The 16,689-nt window shown below is 43.3% G+C and overlaps 2 protein-coding genes across 2 annotated transcripts; one reads left to right on the forward strand and one right to left on the reverse strand.

The window, feature by feature from the left end:
* Positions 1 to 114: 114 nt before the first annotated feature.
* Positions 115 to 3,263, forward strand: QC763_604570 (uncharacterized protein; the record flags this gene model as incomplete). The annotated part of the gene is made up of 2 exons (XM_062914302.1): positions 115 to 424; positions 478 to 3,263. 2 exons carry the CDS (start codon positions 115 to 117, stop codon positions 3,261 to 3,263), a joined length of 3,096 nt encoding a protein of 1,031 aa, XP_062762530.1.
* Positions 3,264 to 11,460: 8,197 nt separating this feature from the next.
* QC763_604580 (uncharacterized protein) lies at positions 11,461 to 14,883 on the reverse strand. The gene is made up of 2 exons (XM_062914303.1): positions 14,415 to 14,883; positions 11,461 to 14,350 (listed from the first exon to the last, which is right to left on the reverse strand). The coding sequence occupies exons 1-2, from the start codon at positions 14,641 to 14,643 to the stop codon at positions 11,928 to 11,930; spliced, it is 2,652 nt and encodes an 883-aa protein (XP_062762531.1). The 5' UTR covers positions 14,644 to 14,883; the 3' UTR covers positions 11,461 to 11,927.
* Between the last annotated feature and the right edge of the window lie 1,806 nt (positions 14,884 to 16,689).

Here is a 16,689-nt window from a genome sequence, read left to right on the forward strand (position 1 = left end):
CCTAAACCGTGGTCCCATGCTCTCAACCACCATTTGTATGCCGAGAGACGCAAGTGCCGGTTTATTGACATTGTTGGCGAGGGGGCCTGCTGGGTCTCGAGAGTCGCTCGAGACATGTTGCCCGTATTCTTGGTTTCCCAGTTGGAAAACCAAAAACTGACTGAGGAAGGCAGCCCTTTTGTTTTGGTCACGACTCTGGTCGCCTTTGTCAGTTTGCATCTCGAGACACGACATTCAGTCAGCGGACACCCAATTCTGTTCCATTGGACATCAGAAGACAACCGTCGCTCGTACTCGCTTTTCGCAGTCCTCAACATCGACATGCCGGCTCACAGGTACACGATCGACGAGCTTATGGCCATCCGAGGCGTCCCGGTGCCGGTGCCTGCTCGCATGTCGGCTCTGGCCAACAATCCCGAGCTTGGTATGTTGACCTTGGATATACATGTCTTGAGCCCCTAGCTAAAGTATGTACAGCCGACGTGGTCCGCGAGTCTGGAAGCGAGTCATCGTCAGGCTACAAGCCTACGACTGGCAAGAATCGGGACGACTCATCCACCGCCTCTGATGAGCTCCTTTTCAAAGGCAACATCAGTCGCCGAGCATTGCGCGATGCTACTCGTGGCTCAGCTCGAGGATCGGGCCATGAGTCCAACTTTTTCCCCATGAGAGAGCCTCTCCGCCAGACAGTGCCCCAGCCTGCACTTCCTGGACAGTCTGCTCGTGAGAACGCCCGAACTGCCACTCCCTTGGGAGCTCCCATGACTGCCCCCGATTCTGCCTCCACAGTTGCTCGGGAAACAGCCCACGACCAGCAGCGCCCAACTGAGTGGAGAATCCACGGTCGAAGTGACTCGGATGCCAACATCCCCGAGCCTATTCCGGCACCTGCTGGTGACATTGCCCAGAGGAGCGAGGGTTTCAAGCGCTTCTACAAGGCTGTCGTGTCTCCCACCCACGTCCGTGTTACAGCTGGTGGCCGTATCGTCCCCAATACTCGAGGGCCGCCCTCTCCGACAAACAAGCGAGCGACTGATCACGCCGCCACCATCGAAAACATGGGCTTGAGCGACAAGAACGCCCAAGGGAAATTGCCGACTAACCAGCTTCCCATGGGGCAGCCGATTCCTATCGTGCCGCAGTTTCTCCCTGGCTATCCTCCTGGCTTTCAGCCGATGCAACCTCCCATGTCCTTTGTCCCGATGGCATTCAGTTCGCACATGCCCCAAGGCTTTCAATTCGCTCAACCCCCGGTCCCGCCGGCTGCTATGGCTCCTGCAGCCTCAGGAAGCGCCTCGACTTCCAAGGACAATGCCGACCTCAAGGCCTTCGATTCCCAGAGCGCCAGTCACCTACTGGGCGACAAGCAGGACAAGCCAAAGATATCGCCTCCAGAGTGGTTTGACTACACAAAGCCCTACTTCTACAACGGTCAGATCATCTACCCCGTTGGGAACATGTCTACATCGCTTGCCAGCCCCATGGGTGGTCCCATGATGCCTATGCAGATGGTCAGCGTTCCTCAAGGCGCTCCATCTCAGCTGCAGGCCCCCATGATGCATCCTGCCTTGCCCCATGGGGGAAGCCAGATGATGGCCGGATCTTCGTTTTCACCGCCCAGCCACGGCCCGCATCAAATCCACGGAGGCGCTCATCCCATCATACCAGCCAACTTGAACTTTGCGGCGCCAAATATGGCTCCTCCCCCATCGTCGATTAGGCGCAGCGAGATTACGAGAAAGCAGATCGCCGGTTTCAAGCACGCCCTCAAGTACCACGAGGATCAATTGCAGTATAATCGTCATCAGATCGATGAGAGGGAGATGGAGATGAAGGCCCAGCAGTACCGAGACCACATTGCTCACTTTGAGGCGGTTCTCAAGCAGCAGCTTGAGGCTGAGGCTGAGACCCTGGACCACAAGAAGCCAGAAGTTGGCCGAAACGATCTTGCTCAGCAGAAAGCCGAGGGAAGCGTCTCTGGCGACACGGGAGTCCAGCAAAGCCAGCATGAGTCGGAAGACGCTGTTCGACGAAGGGCCGCAAGCGGCCGCCAGGGTATCAATATAAATATCGGCGATGGTGGCAATGCAGTCTTTCAGCGCCCCATTGCTGCGAACCGGTCCTATGGCGAACCTTCCAGACAGACAGGAATCCCCAGTGAAGCCGTCCTGGCTCCCGCTTTTGAACCCGGCGGCAGAACATTGCACGAGATCGCGAACGAGTCCAATGAGCGACTCAAGTCGGAAGGAGTTTGGAAATATGGCCCTGGTATTCAGAACATACCAAGCCGGGGTGTCAGCCGGCCTTTCAATCCGTCGCTGTCGCATCAGTCTGACCGCGCCGAGGGAAGCTCGAGTTCTGCCAGTGTTTCGGGACAGGGCGGCTCGGCAGAGGCTTTTGGTACCTCCAGATCTGCCAAGGGCAAGGGTGTTGACACAGGCGGTGGGAGCAGTGGCTATTCCAGGTCGAGCTTTGGAGTGCCATATCTACTTGGGACTCTTCCCAAGGGTTTCGATCCCCGCAAGGCTACTGATCACGACTACATTTACACTCGCCCTCTGAACGAGGATGAGGTTCGCGCCCGCTACCTGTATTGGGGAAAAGCACCCAAGTCTGCCATGAGAGGGCTTCCCAAGTATGACGGAAAGCACTTCTACCCCCCTTCTCCCATCCAGGAACCCAGCAGCCCGGTCACGGCCCATCGCAACCCCACCGCCCGTTCCGATGCCGAGCACGCCTATCGGCAGACCAAGTCTGACCAAGATCCCTTTCGCCCTATGACTCCGGTTCATGATTCGATTTCCAAGCCAGCAGGGGCAAGCGAGGATGGATATGCCATGGGCAGGCTCACGCGCAACGTCTCTTTTGAGACTCAGGTCGACAGCAGTGGTCTTGAAGACGTGCCAGTGGGTGATTCTATTGATGTTCCAGAGACGGGGACAATCTTGCGGAACCGTGAGAATAGCGCGGATGCAGGCTCTATTGGGTCGACTGACCGGCGCTCGGAGAGATCTGGGTATGGCCCCGTCCCCGGCCCCTCCTCCTCATATGGCTCTCTGCCTGACCCATATGCCCATTTCTTTTCCAGTCCCCAATATCGCGTCTATGGACACACTGACACAATGATGCAGCGCGAGACTCTGGCAGACCGTTTTGAAGAAGGGTCCGACGATCAGCGCGGTTTCATCCACTACGGCACAGGCAGTTCTGCCTCTTCACTATTCGGGTCACGCAGCGGCTTCCCTAAGCCCTTCGATTACTAAGGACCGGTCCGGCTTTCGCGAGGTTTCTCCAGACAACAGCGGTATCGTCTCTCCTGGTCTTCAGAAGTGGGCTGAGAACCTTCCCCCTAGCGCGAGCTCTTTGGAGGATCAGTTCAAAAGGTTGATGACCTTGAATGAGTCTCCGGAAGACGGTCGAATTGATTTTCGTTCGTAACAATTATTCAACAATGTTATTGATAGGCATGGATGAGGAGACGATGGAAGTGTTATTCAGGGGTTATTAGTGTAGTGCTATTGTGTGGAACAACAGCAGCATTGGAGAGGAGGAGAAGGATGGAGTATCTGTTTTATGCCATACTTGATGGTTTCAGTGGCTATATGCCCAATTAGTCGATAGATGCTCGCCGTCTAATGATGTTTATCGGCCGAGGAGTATTTAATCCCAAGGGCAGCTTACTATTAGATCAAGGAATAGATCTTCCGTAGCACAAGAAGATTATGTATTTGGTTCTGTAGCCAAGTTTTTTTTGCAGTGATGGTGACTAGGAACAGTACCGAGGTATTGTGTGTTATTGTCCGCTCTACTTGAGAGACAATTGTTCAGCTGTGTCTATTTATACTTATAGGTTGGATGATTAGGAAATGGACCACATGTGGATATGGTCCAGCACCACCACACCAGCCACACAACCTTGTTGAGATTACCCCTGAATGATCACACTGGCCACAACAAGACTAATATTGGGTCAATTTCTATGGGAGTTATACCAAAATGTAGCTCAATCACTGTCAGAGTCAGACATTGCATCTGCTTCTCGCTTGCGCCTGGTTTGAACCCGATGACGTGCGCTGCGCCGCACAGGCTGGGCTGGCTCTGGCTGCTCCACATCCTCCTTGGCTACCACTTCTTCCTCCATCACCCTCCCTTCAATGCGGGCCTCTTCCAGTTCACAGAGCCTCACAAACTTGGAATTCGAGTCTTTTCTATTTAACTTATGCCTTTTTCTTGCTTCCTGGGCCTTCTGGGCGTTCTGTTGGTGCCTTGCCGCATCAGCTTTGTGGATAGATACCTCAGATCTCAGTGTAAGTATAGTACTAGTGAGAGTCCTTACCGTAAGCCGTTTTCTGGCCGGTGTATAGTTTTTAAGTAGGTCCCTGACTTTCTTAGCTACCTGGGAATCCCCCACGGTATGGAAAGTAGGTGTTTTTAAAGAAAGATCTAACGGCACTATAGGGACTACTACCTGGCTTGAAAAGAGCGGTTTACGCTTACGTATAAGCCATAATCCTATCCCACGCTAACCGCCAGTAATATTTTTTTTCCTAAAGCCTTACTTACGGGTAAAGTTATATAGCCGGACCAAATCGACCTTGCTGTTAAGCGTATAGTTAGTAAAGGCGTAGTTTATAATTATAAGCCTTTTATATGCCTTTTTTATATTAGAAAAGTAATTAATATTAAGGAGTTAAAGGACGTAAAAGTAGTAAGAGAGTAAAAAAAGAAACTAAATATTACTTTTATAGTACTAGATTATAAAGTCGTTATTAATATATAAGCTATAGCTATTATAAATAAAAAAACGGGGTTTTAATAAATCTTTAAGTTTAGTCCTTAATATAAAGACCTTTTTGAACTAACTAACAATAAAATTATCACTAATATAACTATTCTTTAATATAGTTATATATTAATCCTTATATAATTAGTCCTTAAACTATTACTTTTAAAGGTCTTTACTGAAATGGTAAGAAAACACATAAACCAACTACAACACCGCAAATATACCCTCAACAGAGTTTTTGAATAAATATACTTGCGTAATAGTAGCTCGCTCGCAGGCCGCACTCCACGTAGGATAAAGAAAAGACTCTATGGGCTCGCAGACTACATAATAAGCACCTGATCGGCCTGATCAGAGGGCCAGAATTGCCTGCACGCGTGCAAAGCACAAAATATAAAAAAATAAAAGTCGATGTCCTGTCTAAAGTGGAATGTCCAAAGCAGACCGCTTATATACATGACCCCTGAACCCCCGAATCCTCCGAGAGCCCCACTTCCTTACTCAAACCCTTAGGCCTGTGGCCGCACCCCAAACTAATAGGATCTTACGGCGCACGCACTTAGCGTACCGTAAGGACTCGGGAACTATAATATAAAGGGTCCCGGAAGTAAAATAGATAAAACACGGTATTACGGTAATACTACGGCGGCGGATTCGAAAGGTAAGGGCAAAGAACTATTTAGTCTTATAATAACGTTTCTATACGTAATTAAATATAATAAACGGTAAGGTAAAGAAAAAAGGAAAGACTTACGATATTATTAATAGTGGAAAAAGACTAGGCCGTAGGGGCTTCGGCCTAAAGAAGGAGCATTATATTACAATTCTAGAAGATAGTAAGGCTATAAGAACCAATTAAGACTGGACCGCGCCGTCGAGCGGGGCTTACGGTCCAGGAAATTAGACGGACTAATAAAATAAGGACCGGGGACCGCGGCGGGGCTTACAGTCCACGGTCTAGTATCGGCTAATACGGAGCGGACCGAGAACTATATACAAAACGATGGTCCACGGTCCACGGGTCTATATATACGGAGGAACTAACTAGTATAGATAGATAGTTCCGCAATATATAATTTAAATTATATTCACGGTATTTAGTATTTATATTAAGATATCTTATTATATATTATTTAGCTGCACCGAACCAGGATTATTTAGAAGTGCCTTTAACCGATATCCCTTTTAGAGGTTCTAGATAGGGGTTCGTCACATATATTAACGATAAATAAAGTAAAAAACTATAGAAGTATTTATATAAGAATTTAAAAAAAATTATATTAAAGAGTTTATATCGTTAGTAGGATACTCTATATTTTTTATACTAAAGAAAGATAATAGTTTATAACTATATATAAATTATTATTAATTAAATAACGAAATAGTAAAAAATAATTATTTATTATTATTAATATCCCGGTTACGGAGTTAATTAGTAGAGGCGCGATACTTTATACGCTTGAATATACTTATTAGGTACGCCTACATATAAATTAAAGAAAGAAACGAATAGAAAATAACGTTTCGTATACCCTATAATTATTTTAAATATTATATAATATTATTTAAATTAATTAATATACTTATAACGTTTTAATCTTTCGTTAATTATATAATATAGAAGTACCTCGATAAAATAATAATATATTATTTCGATAATATTTTTATTTATTTATATATTTTAAAAAAGTATAAGCGGTACGTACGAGAAATATTCGATACGCTATACGGAGCCGGACTTTTAATTAATAAAGAGAAAAGCGAGTTTTACGTATAGAAAATAGTATATTTAGGATATTTAATATTATTAAATAAGGTTTATATAGAACCTAAGAAAATTATAGTAATTAAAAATTAATTTATATTATAGTTATAGATATACGTTAAAGAATTTTTAAAATTTATAAATTTCTATCGGATATTTATCCGGGGCTATATAAGTATTATAAGGTTATTTAACTACTTAATTAAAAAGGACGTGGAGTTCCGGTAAGGGTAGGAAAAGGAGTAGGCTTTCCGGAAACTAAAAGAGGTTATTTTAAAGGACCCGGTATTTAGATTATTGAACTTTAATTAATTATTTAAGGTCGAAATAAATATATTAGACTATACGATCGGTAAATAATTAAGGTAGCGAGACGACGATAGTAAGCTATACCTAATAATCTTTTTTTAAAAAAAACTTAAAGGAATATATTATAACTATTTAATCTATAATAAAGAACTATTTATGATTATTAAAATATTTAAAAAGCAAAGGCTATATTTTAACGGTATTAAATATAAAATATAGATCTATATGGATTATAAAAATCTATAATACTTTATTACTATAAAGGTCCTTAATATATAGTAAATATAATAATTAAAGTTTCTTTCGGAATTTAATTCTAAATTAATTATAAAAAAGGTTCGGAGAACGCTAAAGTAAATATATTTAGCCCGCGAGCCGATTACTATAAAGATATATCTAAAGAGTTATTATTATTATATAAAAAAGCGCTAAATAGTATTTTTAAGTATTTATTATAGCTATAAATAAAATATTATATAGTATATTATAAAAAGGTTACTTTTAATAGGTATTAAAGGAAATTAAATAATAATATTATAGAATAATATTAATAGAAAAAGCTAAAACTATAAGGTATTTAAAAAAATAGTTAAGGAAAATTATAGTATAGGAATCGAGTATATATAAAATTAAATAATAAAATAATATTAATAATAAAGATTTATATATCGAAGCTCGGAAAATATATAAATATTATTAAAATTATAAAAAAAATTAAATAATATTTTAATTAATTAAAGATTAAAGATAATATTAAAGAAGCTATTTAATTATATTATACGTATAAGAAAATAAAGATTATAAAGTATAAGCCTTATAAATTTCTGGAGCTACTATTAATAGTAGAATAACTATAAAGTTTAATTATAATAAACTTTATTATTAAATTACTAAAGTTTAAAAATACGGTAACCGGCGTTAAATATAATAATATATTAACGGTAATCGATAAGCTTATTAGATAAATATATTTCTTACTTTATAAAAAGACCTAATTAGTAAAATAGTTAACGGATATAGTATTATAATATATTATTGTTAGCTGCGAAGTCCTGATAGGCCTATAATATAGAGCCTATACAGGGTTGCTGTAAAAATACAGCAGTGCGTAAACGGAAGCGGGAGGATACAACGGCGGTGCCGAAGGAAGGTAAAGCACTGTAATACAGTAAGGTATAAGGAATAAAATAGCCTTTATTGCCTTTGGCCTTGGCCTATTAGCCTTAGGCCGTAACCTTAAACTTTGTCCCTTAAGGAAAGAAAGAAGAGAACTATTTTACAGGAGAGAGGAGAGGTCTATATATAGGCCTTCGTAGGCCTACTGTAGGTCCTGTAGGCCCCGGAAGCCCCTATACTATTTAGGGTATTTAGTGGGCTTAGGTGGGTCTAGTGTAGACCCACGGAAATCCATAGAACCTTCGGTAGCAAAGGTGCCCTGTAAATCACACCATTGTAGCAACTTACTACGTAAGCTTGTAGCCACTTTAGAAGGTTCTAGCATCTATTGACTGGGCCTTAGGCCACAGTGGCCAAGAGGTTCCCTTACTGCTTACAGCAGTACTGCCCACTGTAATATCAATCTGTAGGGCAGTAAGTAGGGCACTTAGTAGTACCCACACGTTAACAATTATATTAATATATATGTAGTTAAAGGAGTTTATTACGGACCGCGATATTAAATTTATATTAAAGTTTTAAAAAGCGTTAATAACGAGGTTAAAGGTAATAAATAAGGCGTTTTTAGCTTATTATTTTTAAATAAACGGTTGAACGGAATAATTTAATTAAATTATAAAATAAAATTTATGAAATTATATTAATTTCGAGTAAAACGATTAGGTTAAACTATTATTTATAATATAATTAATATATAATATATTATTAACCGAGACGATTAAAGCTATACCGTTTTTTACGAATTTCGGTTATAAAGTAGACCTACGGTAAAGATTTACGGTTAAAGTACTTAAGGCTAGGATTAAAGTAAATAAAATATATATATTTTATAATAAATTTAAATAAAAATTAAAGTTTATAAAGAAAAGAATACGGAAATACTATAATATTAAAAGGCTTAAAGGACCTCGCTTTAAAGGAAAAAATATAATATTCCTTGTTATACGTAATTTATATATTAAAAAATCTAGTAAAAAGCTAAACTATAGGAAAGTAAGATTATTTAAAGTTAAAAAGAAAATATCGAAAATGATATTCGAATTAAAGCTACCTAATATAATATATTTACGATTATATACCTTTTATATTTTACTTTTAAAACCCGTACTATACGTAAGTAAAGTTAATATATAGGTAATAGCGGAGGACGAAGAAAAAAATATAATATAAAAAAGATATTAGATTTATAATTTAATAAAAGTTAATTAAAGTATTTAATTAATTAATTAAAATATTTGGCTATAAATATTTTATAAGAACTATAAATATATTTTAATTATTTAAATAAATAAAAAGAATTTTATTAATAATATCCGGACCGATTAAAACCTAAATAAGTAAAAAGATTTAGCTTTAGGTTATAATTAAATAATTATAAAATAAAGTTAAGAAAACCTTAATAAAAATCGAACTTACGCTTTTAACGTAATAACTAATGTATTATATATTATATTATAAGGTTAAAAAGTATAAAGAAAGCGAAATATAAATAATATTATACGCTTTAATTATTTTAAAAAGAGGAAGGCGCGCCGCTAGCGGTATCTTACGTAGTAAAGAAGGAAGGACCGGCTATATTAAAGGCAGGAAATAAATCGTCCGGTAAAAACTAGCTAAACTAATTTAGTATATCGGAGGCCTAGTTAAGGGAAGAGGTTAAGGGAAAATTAGTGGTAGAGGAAACTTATATTTCTTCCCGCTTTAGATCCTTAATTACTTACTTTTCGCGAGCGGTTAAGTAACGGAATTTAGTAACTAAGGTATAGCGTTAGGTATCTACTTACGAGAGCTTCGAAGTAATTTATAATATAGCCGTACAAGTTTATCGCTTATCGGTATCTAATTTTTCTTTCTAATAACGTAAGGAAGCTATTATTATAGAAATAAAATTTAAGATATTATAGTTGAAGCGACTTAAACGTATATAATAATTATATTTAGAGAAGTATTTGGAAGTACGGTAATCGGGAATATCGAAGGCCTCGTAAGAAAAATAAAAAAGTATTTTATTATTAAAAATAGAAAAAGTATTTATAAAATTTTAGTAATAAAAAGTATTCGAGGGACCTTTCGGTATAGACTTTTTAACGTAATTAAATATTATAGAAAAATAGTAATAAAGAAGAAAAATTTATTTAAAGTTATCGATAAGAAAGATAAGCGAGTTAAGCTATCGGGGCGTTAGCTTAAGAAGGGGAGTATTATATTATAACTTTAATATAAAATAGTTATAGGGCTACGGGAATAGAGGCTAATTAGGAGAACGTATAGGGGAGCTAATTATAGTAAAAGATAAGTAATTAGTATAATTAGAGTACTAAGTAGACTAAGCAAGAGTAATTAATGTAATTAAGATACTAAGTAAACTAAGTAAAGGAGATTAGTAGCTTTAGAAGACTAATTACAGCTTAACACAAGGACTATATATACGGAGGAACTGGCTAATATAGATAGATAGTTCCGCAGTATGCAATTTAAATTATATTTACGGTATCTAATATTTATATTGAGATATCTTGTTATGCACTGTTTAGCTGCACCGAACTAGAATTATTCAGAAGTACCTTTAACCGATATCCTTTTCAGAGGTTCTGGATAGGGGTTCGTCACATAGATGCCGTAAATATAACTTAAATTATATACTGCAGAACTATCTATCTACACTAGCCAGTTCCTCCGTATATATAGTCCCTATGCTAAGCCTGGCACCGTCTTGGATCGATTGACTCGACCCTCGATCCTATCAATACTGTCCCTTTTGGGATTGACTCTTCTGGATCGATCCTCGATCCCAATGATCCTGTCCTGATTGGTCCTTGCTTATGTACTAACGATTGGTCCGTGGTGCGCCCCGCGCCCCACCAGGTGTCAAGCCGTGACACTTGGCGATGCTTATGATTTTCTCAACACATAGACAGACCGAGAAATCCGAGCCCCCCCTGAACTAGTCAGAACCGAATATATACTCAGCCACCTGGTATCTTTGACTTGTGTGATTTTGGAAACATTAGCAGGTGTGTTACTACAGTATACTTACTTGAGGGAGGGGGGAGCACTCTGGAGATGACCGGCTCAGGTCAGGTGGAATCTTGTCTTGCCGGCAGAGAATATAAATCGGGGGCGTGCACTCGGATGTACCAACCGATCTTATAGATACCTTATTTCAGGGCCTGTCAAAAGTCATGACCTACAATGGCAAACTTGAGTGCGCATAGACCGTTGACTTTACGGGTTGTTTTGTAGTTCTACAAAGGCATGCCAGTCGTATTTAGGGGTAAAAAGGGGGGTAGTGAGTGATACGGAATGGAACTGGTTGAGCATAGTCATTCAAAAGAGACTAAGTTATGTCCTAAATGATGTTACTATGGTCTTGTCTTGTGTAATATTTGGCACGGAGACTACAGGACCAGTGCATCTTCATTTTCTTTCCGCATCTCTCTACTGCTCACATCGTGTCCAATCAGTCGGTAAATCGCTTCATGTTTGTCTATCTCTCGTATTTACTTCTTGAACAATTCACCATTCAGAGACAAACCAATACCTACGAAAAAGCTTATCACCGCAATTTCTGTGATGCGTAGCCCTATTGATGTTTCTACCCCATCTTGTTCCATTCGCCACGATCTATCGATATTTGGTGAGATATTCCGGTCCTGGTCTGCGGCCTGTTTCTCCCCTCCCCAAAAAATCTCAACCATATCGTGTTTCCTTCCACGATCAAGTGGTGTGGTGTCTAACGTGATAGTGATCCCAAGCCCATCACATGAAACCTGCCACACAAAAAAAGGAGGGTCAATAGAAAACCAGCTGGCTACCCAAGCCTTTCAATGCACATCATCTGACACCAATTCTGCCTCCAACCCGTTTTCCTTCCATGCACCGAACAAACCATCACCTCCACCCCAACATTCCCCCCTCCCTTTCAGCCCTCACAACCTCCAATCTCCCCCCATAATAAAAATGTGGCTCCCCCAATCTCACCTCATCCCCATTCAGCCTAGCCCTCTTCAACTCCGCTTCATACCTCTCCCTCGTTTTCCTTCTATACGCTTTGATCTCCCCTATCACATCCCTCATCCCATTCATCAGCTCCCTCTTCTGCGGCCTTCTTTTTCCTGCCGCAGTAGTATCTCCCCTCGTAACAATCGCCTGCCATGCAGCGCCCCAGATGAACTCACCTTCTGGAACACCTGCCAGGACATGACACGGGCTGGCAGGCACCGCATCAGCACACAGACGCCTGTCGAGGATGTTGCGCATGTATGCCTCGACTGCAGAGGAAACTTCTTGATGCTCGTGTTGTGGAGTGTCTTCAGTTGAATCGTAAAAAGGAGGTGGTGGACCTGTCCAGATGGGGACGGTATATTCCGTTCCATTCCAGTTGCCTCTGCTGCTGCGTTGTTGTGGTCCAGTCGTCAGTCGGCCCGACTGTCCCTCGTTGCCCCAATTCACAATGGGCTCGGACCTGTCGCCGGTGCGGGGAAGATGTAAGAGGGTGGAGGGAGAATGTCTCTGGGTCTGACTCTGATTTGACACGGTTTGATCCGGAACAGCCCTGTGATCGTCGGCTGCTGGACCCGCCACCACCGACGTGAGAGGCGTGGTGTCTGTGTTTGTTGTGTCTATGTTTGACGAAGAAACCTCAGCAGGAGAAGAAGAATCGAATGAAAAGTCAGAAAATCGAGAATCGTCAAAGAAACTAAATTCCTTGGCCGCCGTTGTTTTTTCAGCGACATATTTCTTTTGATTCTTCTCTTCTCCATCTTCTTCACCGTCCTCAAGCAATTCCTCCTTAACATCATGATCAAACTCCAGTCGGATATGCCTCAGACCGACTACAGTGGCAGGGCCGCGGCGGCTCTTACCTAGAGTCCTGTTCATGTCTTGAATTGCCCGCTCCTGCATCGAGGCGAGCTTCAGGAGCTCTATCAGCCTGTCAATCAGGGGGCCGGTCGACCACCTCGGGATATGTGTCAAGGTCAGGAGCCGTAGCCGGGGATTCATATCTGGCCGGAACGCTTGCGGGTACGCCATCTCGGCCCGTGGAAGCAGGAACGTTTCGGCCAGCCACAGGTTTTCCATGGTTGACAGCCCACCTCCATCACGGCCTTTCAGAGACAAGAGCTGTGTAACGAGGGAGTGGTGGATGCGCAAGACCTGTAGGTTTGACGAAAGCACGGGGCGGAAGGCGTGCGCTGCTCCGAGCAGACCTGAGACACGGATGCTGGACGGCAGCCAGTCCGGCCTCGCAGCCTCGTGAATTTCGTAGACCATGCTATCACAATCGAGATGCTGTAGTTGCCCGGGGGATGCCATGATCAGCCTAACCAAGCCGTTGGCGGTTATGCTGTTACCGCCGAGATACAAGTGAGTAATGCCATTATGACTTTGACAGACACCTAGATCGTGGAGGCTTTCCCGTCTTGGTGAAGAAGCTCCAGGAGTGCCTGAAAATGATCTTCTAATCTCGTCCTCCGAATCATCCTGTACTTTGGTTCGGCCGTTCAGACGTGTACGGATACCCTCCTGAGGAGTGTATTCAACAAGGCGAGTGTAGTTAGGGGCATCAACCAGATAGCGGTCGGCATGGCTAAAGGTGGCACTCCAGTGAGACTCTCTAATCAGGCAAAACTGACCAAAGAGAGGCGTGCCCTTGCCGGGGATGATCTCCAGTCTACCTTCAACATCATAATGGCTGTCGGTCCGCAAACTTTCGGCAGGAAAGGCGAAAATATGCAAGTCATTGAGCACAGCATCTGTTAGTTGATTCTGGCTCAGGTCCAAGCTCCAAAGCTGCTGTTTGAATGTTCTCAACAGCAGGGCGGCCGTTGAGTCGCCCATCTCCCTTGCACCTACCTTGAGGACACGGAGGTGAGGATGCCTCTCCGGGCCGAATCTCTGTTGCTCCAGCGGCTTCCTGAGAGAGCCGGCCATGTTGGACACATCCAGGTACACAAGATGGTGCAGATAAGGCGACGAAAAGAAGGCGGTCGGTATCTTGACTTGGCATTGCGGTATGCTGAGCATCAATGGCCCCTCTGCATTGCTGGCATCATGGTCCGTATCGGGAGTAGTCGCCACCGCCAGGTCATCTGCCTCCACATCCCAGTGCCTATTCAGCAGAATGCAACGAAGTTGAGGGAATGTGACCGGCACAGCCTGTAGATAGGCCGAGAGCGATCTGCTCAGCGAATACAGCGAAAGCTCAGAGGTTCCGGCCTCTACCCGGCGGAGGTCTAGACAAGTAACGAGGAGACCGGTGGCCTGGCGGACACATCGCATATGCTCCATGAAGCGGTAGAACCACTCGATATCTGCCACGGCGGTTGTCAACAGCAGACAGACGGCAAAGACAGCAGCAGAGCGGAGTTCACGGACCAATGTCTCGGTTGACAGGCCTGCCGGCGGAGGTGAAGGCTGTTGCCAAAGGGTCATTCCAGAGACGCGGCGCTAGATGGCGATAGAAACGCCTGTTGACGAGGCAGAGACGCGCATATTCTCGGATAGGCACGTAGGGTGCGATAAGCTCGACCCAGTCCAGACGCCGCGTAGCCTCCTGGTAGGATGGCAGGTCTGTGTCTGCTGCCATGCGGGTGATGCTGTCCATCACTAGCTCTCATGCAGGCGATCGTGGATGGCAGCGGGTGTTGGAGGACACCGGGACCGGGTCGGTCTCTTTTGCAAGTCAACCTCCTCTCAACAGGCGAGATCGGCGGCACGCGCAAAAAGTGGGCTGGCTGAGGGTTGGGTCTGGTGGCCCATCGTACTGTGTGAGTTGGTGTGCATTGAGAGGCTTGAATGAGGTTAGTTGATGTGAGAGATCATTCCAATTGACAAGCCAAGCTGGGCACGCCCGGGAACGGAACCCGAGAGGTCCAGGGCAGCTAGGCGATTTCGTAAGCAGTGGGATAGCGCTAACTTGAGATGGCGGCCCGTTGTAACCCTGGGGTTACAGGGCTTTGACAACCCCAAAACCCTGAGCCCCCGTTCATCCAAGGATTTTCACAAGGATCTCGATAACCTCCATCAGGGTCTGATTCACGACTTACAGCACATTCACACGTGTAGGAAGCACATTCATCGATCTTCATCTTCCAATATCGATTAGAATCCCACCCTGAATCCCATCGAAAATTACCCCATCCCTTGCGATTTTCTGTTTGTGACGAGAAAAAGCAATCTCAAACCAAACCAGGGTTTAAGTCTGATCTTTGCCTCTCAACCACTTTCCCGGACTTAACCCTCCGTGTGTGCCATCTCAATGTCTTTCCATGTGTGTATCAACTCTACAGTTTGCAACCTCGGCTTGATTTGACAGGAGCCTATGAGAAGAAAAGCTTATGTGTGAAGCCGTTTTAGGCACACGATCTGTGACATGACGAGTGCCCAGGAGCGTGGCTGACGGAGGTAAGTCCACCTCCCCTTCTGAGTTCAGATTAAATACTAGAGGCACACATGAGGTGCCAGCATCCGGGTAGCCCTGTGAGCCCCCCGCTGATGAACACCTTCTGGCGCTATGTCGCTGAATTATCGTGATATTTCCCAATCTATCTCTCTTACCGAACCTGCTCACCGAGGTATGTGATTCCCTCTACAGTACTCCCAAAAGTCAAGATCCTCATCTATCTCGCCCAAAACAGCGAGAAATCTCCAAAAGAAAGACAGATAACGGCGCCGAGGTGCATGAGGCTGTATGCACCTGCCAAGGCAGAGCAGCATATGTGTCTCAGCACCAATTCTCCCCCATCAATCCAAGAAGAAACGAAACATGCCAATTTTCCAATTCCCATATTCATTCTCCTGTGTAACCTCCTCACCCAAGGTACCGCCGAAAGGTGACAGGAGGTTCTACAATCCTCACCTAGCGTCTCCTCAAACTGAGCTGCATGGTAGATCCTCTTTGACACTCTCCCAAAACGTCAAGATCATCGCCATCACACCACCTTTTTTCAAAACGCACACACACCAACCCTTTTTCTATCACTGTTCTTCTCCCCGCAAGATCTATTGTCACACTCAGTCAGTCAGTCACACAACACAAACCGTTACAATGTCACCCACCCTTCCCAGCAGGAAAAAAACCTCCTTCGCTTCCAGAGTTCCTGTCGGTGATGGAAAGGGTGTGACAGGAAAAAAAAAAGAAAAAAGCATGGCGTCGCAATGATAGACACAAACAACTCAATCGTTTTCCTATTGGATACCGACCACAGCTTTAGCGCAAGTGCCATCGTTGTCTGAGCGAGCAATGTAATTAATCTTCTATTACAACCACAAAAGAAAGTCATGATCTATTGGTATGCACCCATGGTCTGACAACAACAACAACAACAACAACACAGTTGCGTAGGAGGCTCTCAACTAGTGGATTTCCCATAGAAAAATTCCCTGACTGCCAACTCTCTCAAAGCTAGTATCACTAACAGACGAGTATGTGACCTGTCAGTTTAACATTCTCCACAGTCTTGTTCGTCAGTCTCCAAGTGAGTCTTTGGACCTTGAATCGGAGGCAGGAGCACAGTAGCAACACAATTGTTTGAAGTCAAAATATACTGTCCCTTGTCTCAGAAACAAAAAAAAATTATTTGAGACGCCTCGCCCCATGCCAGATCTCAGACACACCAGAAATACAAGAAGTCGTTGGCTCAAATCAACT

Source organism: Podospora pseudopauciseta, chromosome 6, assembly GCF_035222475.1.
Source record: "Podospora pseudopauciseta strain CBS 411.78 chromosome 6, whole genome shotgun sequence".
NCBI lineage: Eukaryota > Fungi > Ascomycota > Sordariomycetes > Sordariales > Podosporaceae > Podospora > Podospora pseudopauciseta.

Coding starts and splice junctions, on each gene's coding strand:
- QC763_604580 (XM_062914303.1), bottom strand. CDS start 14,643: ATGGACAGCATCACCCGCATGGCAGCAGACACAGACCTGCCATCCTAC. Junction 14,351..14,414: donor GCCTGTCAACCGAGACATTG/GTCCGTGAACTC, acceptor CCGCCGTGGCAG/ATATCGAGTGGTTCTACCGC.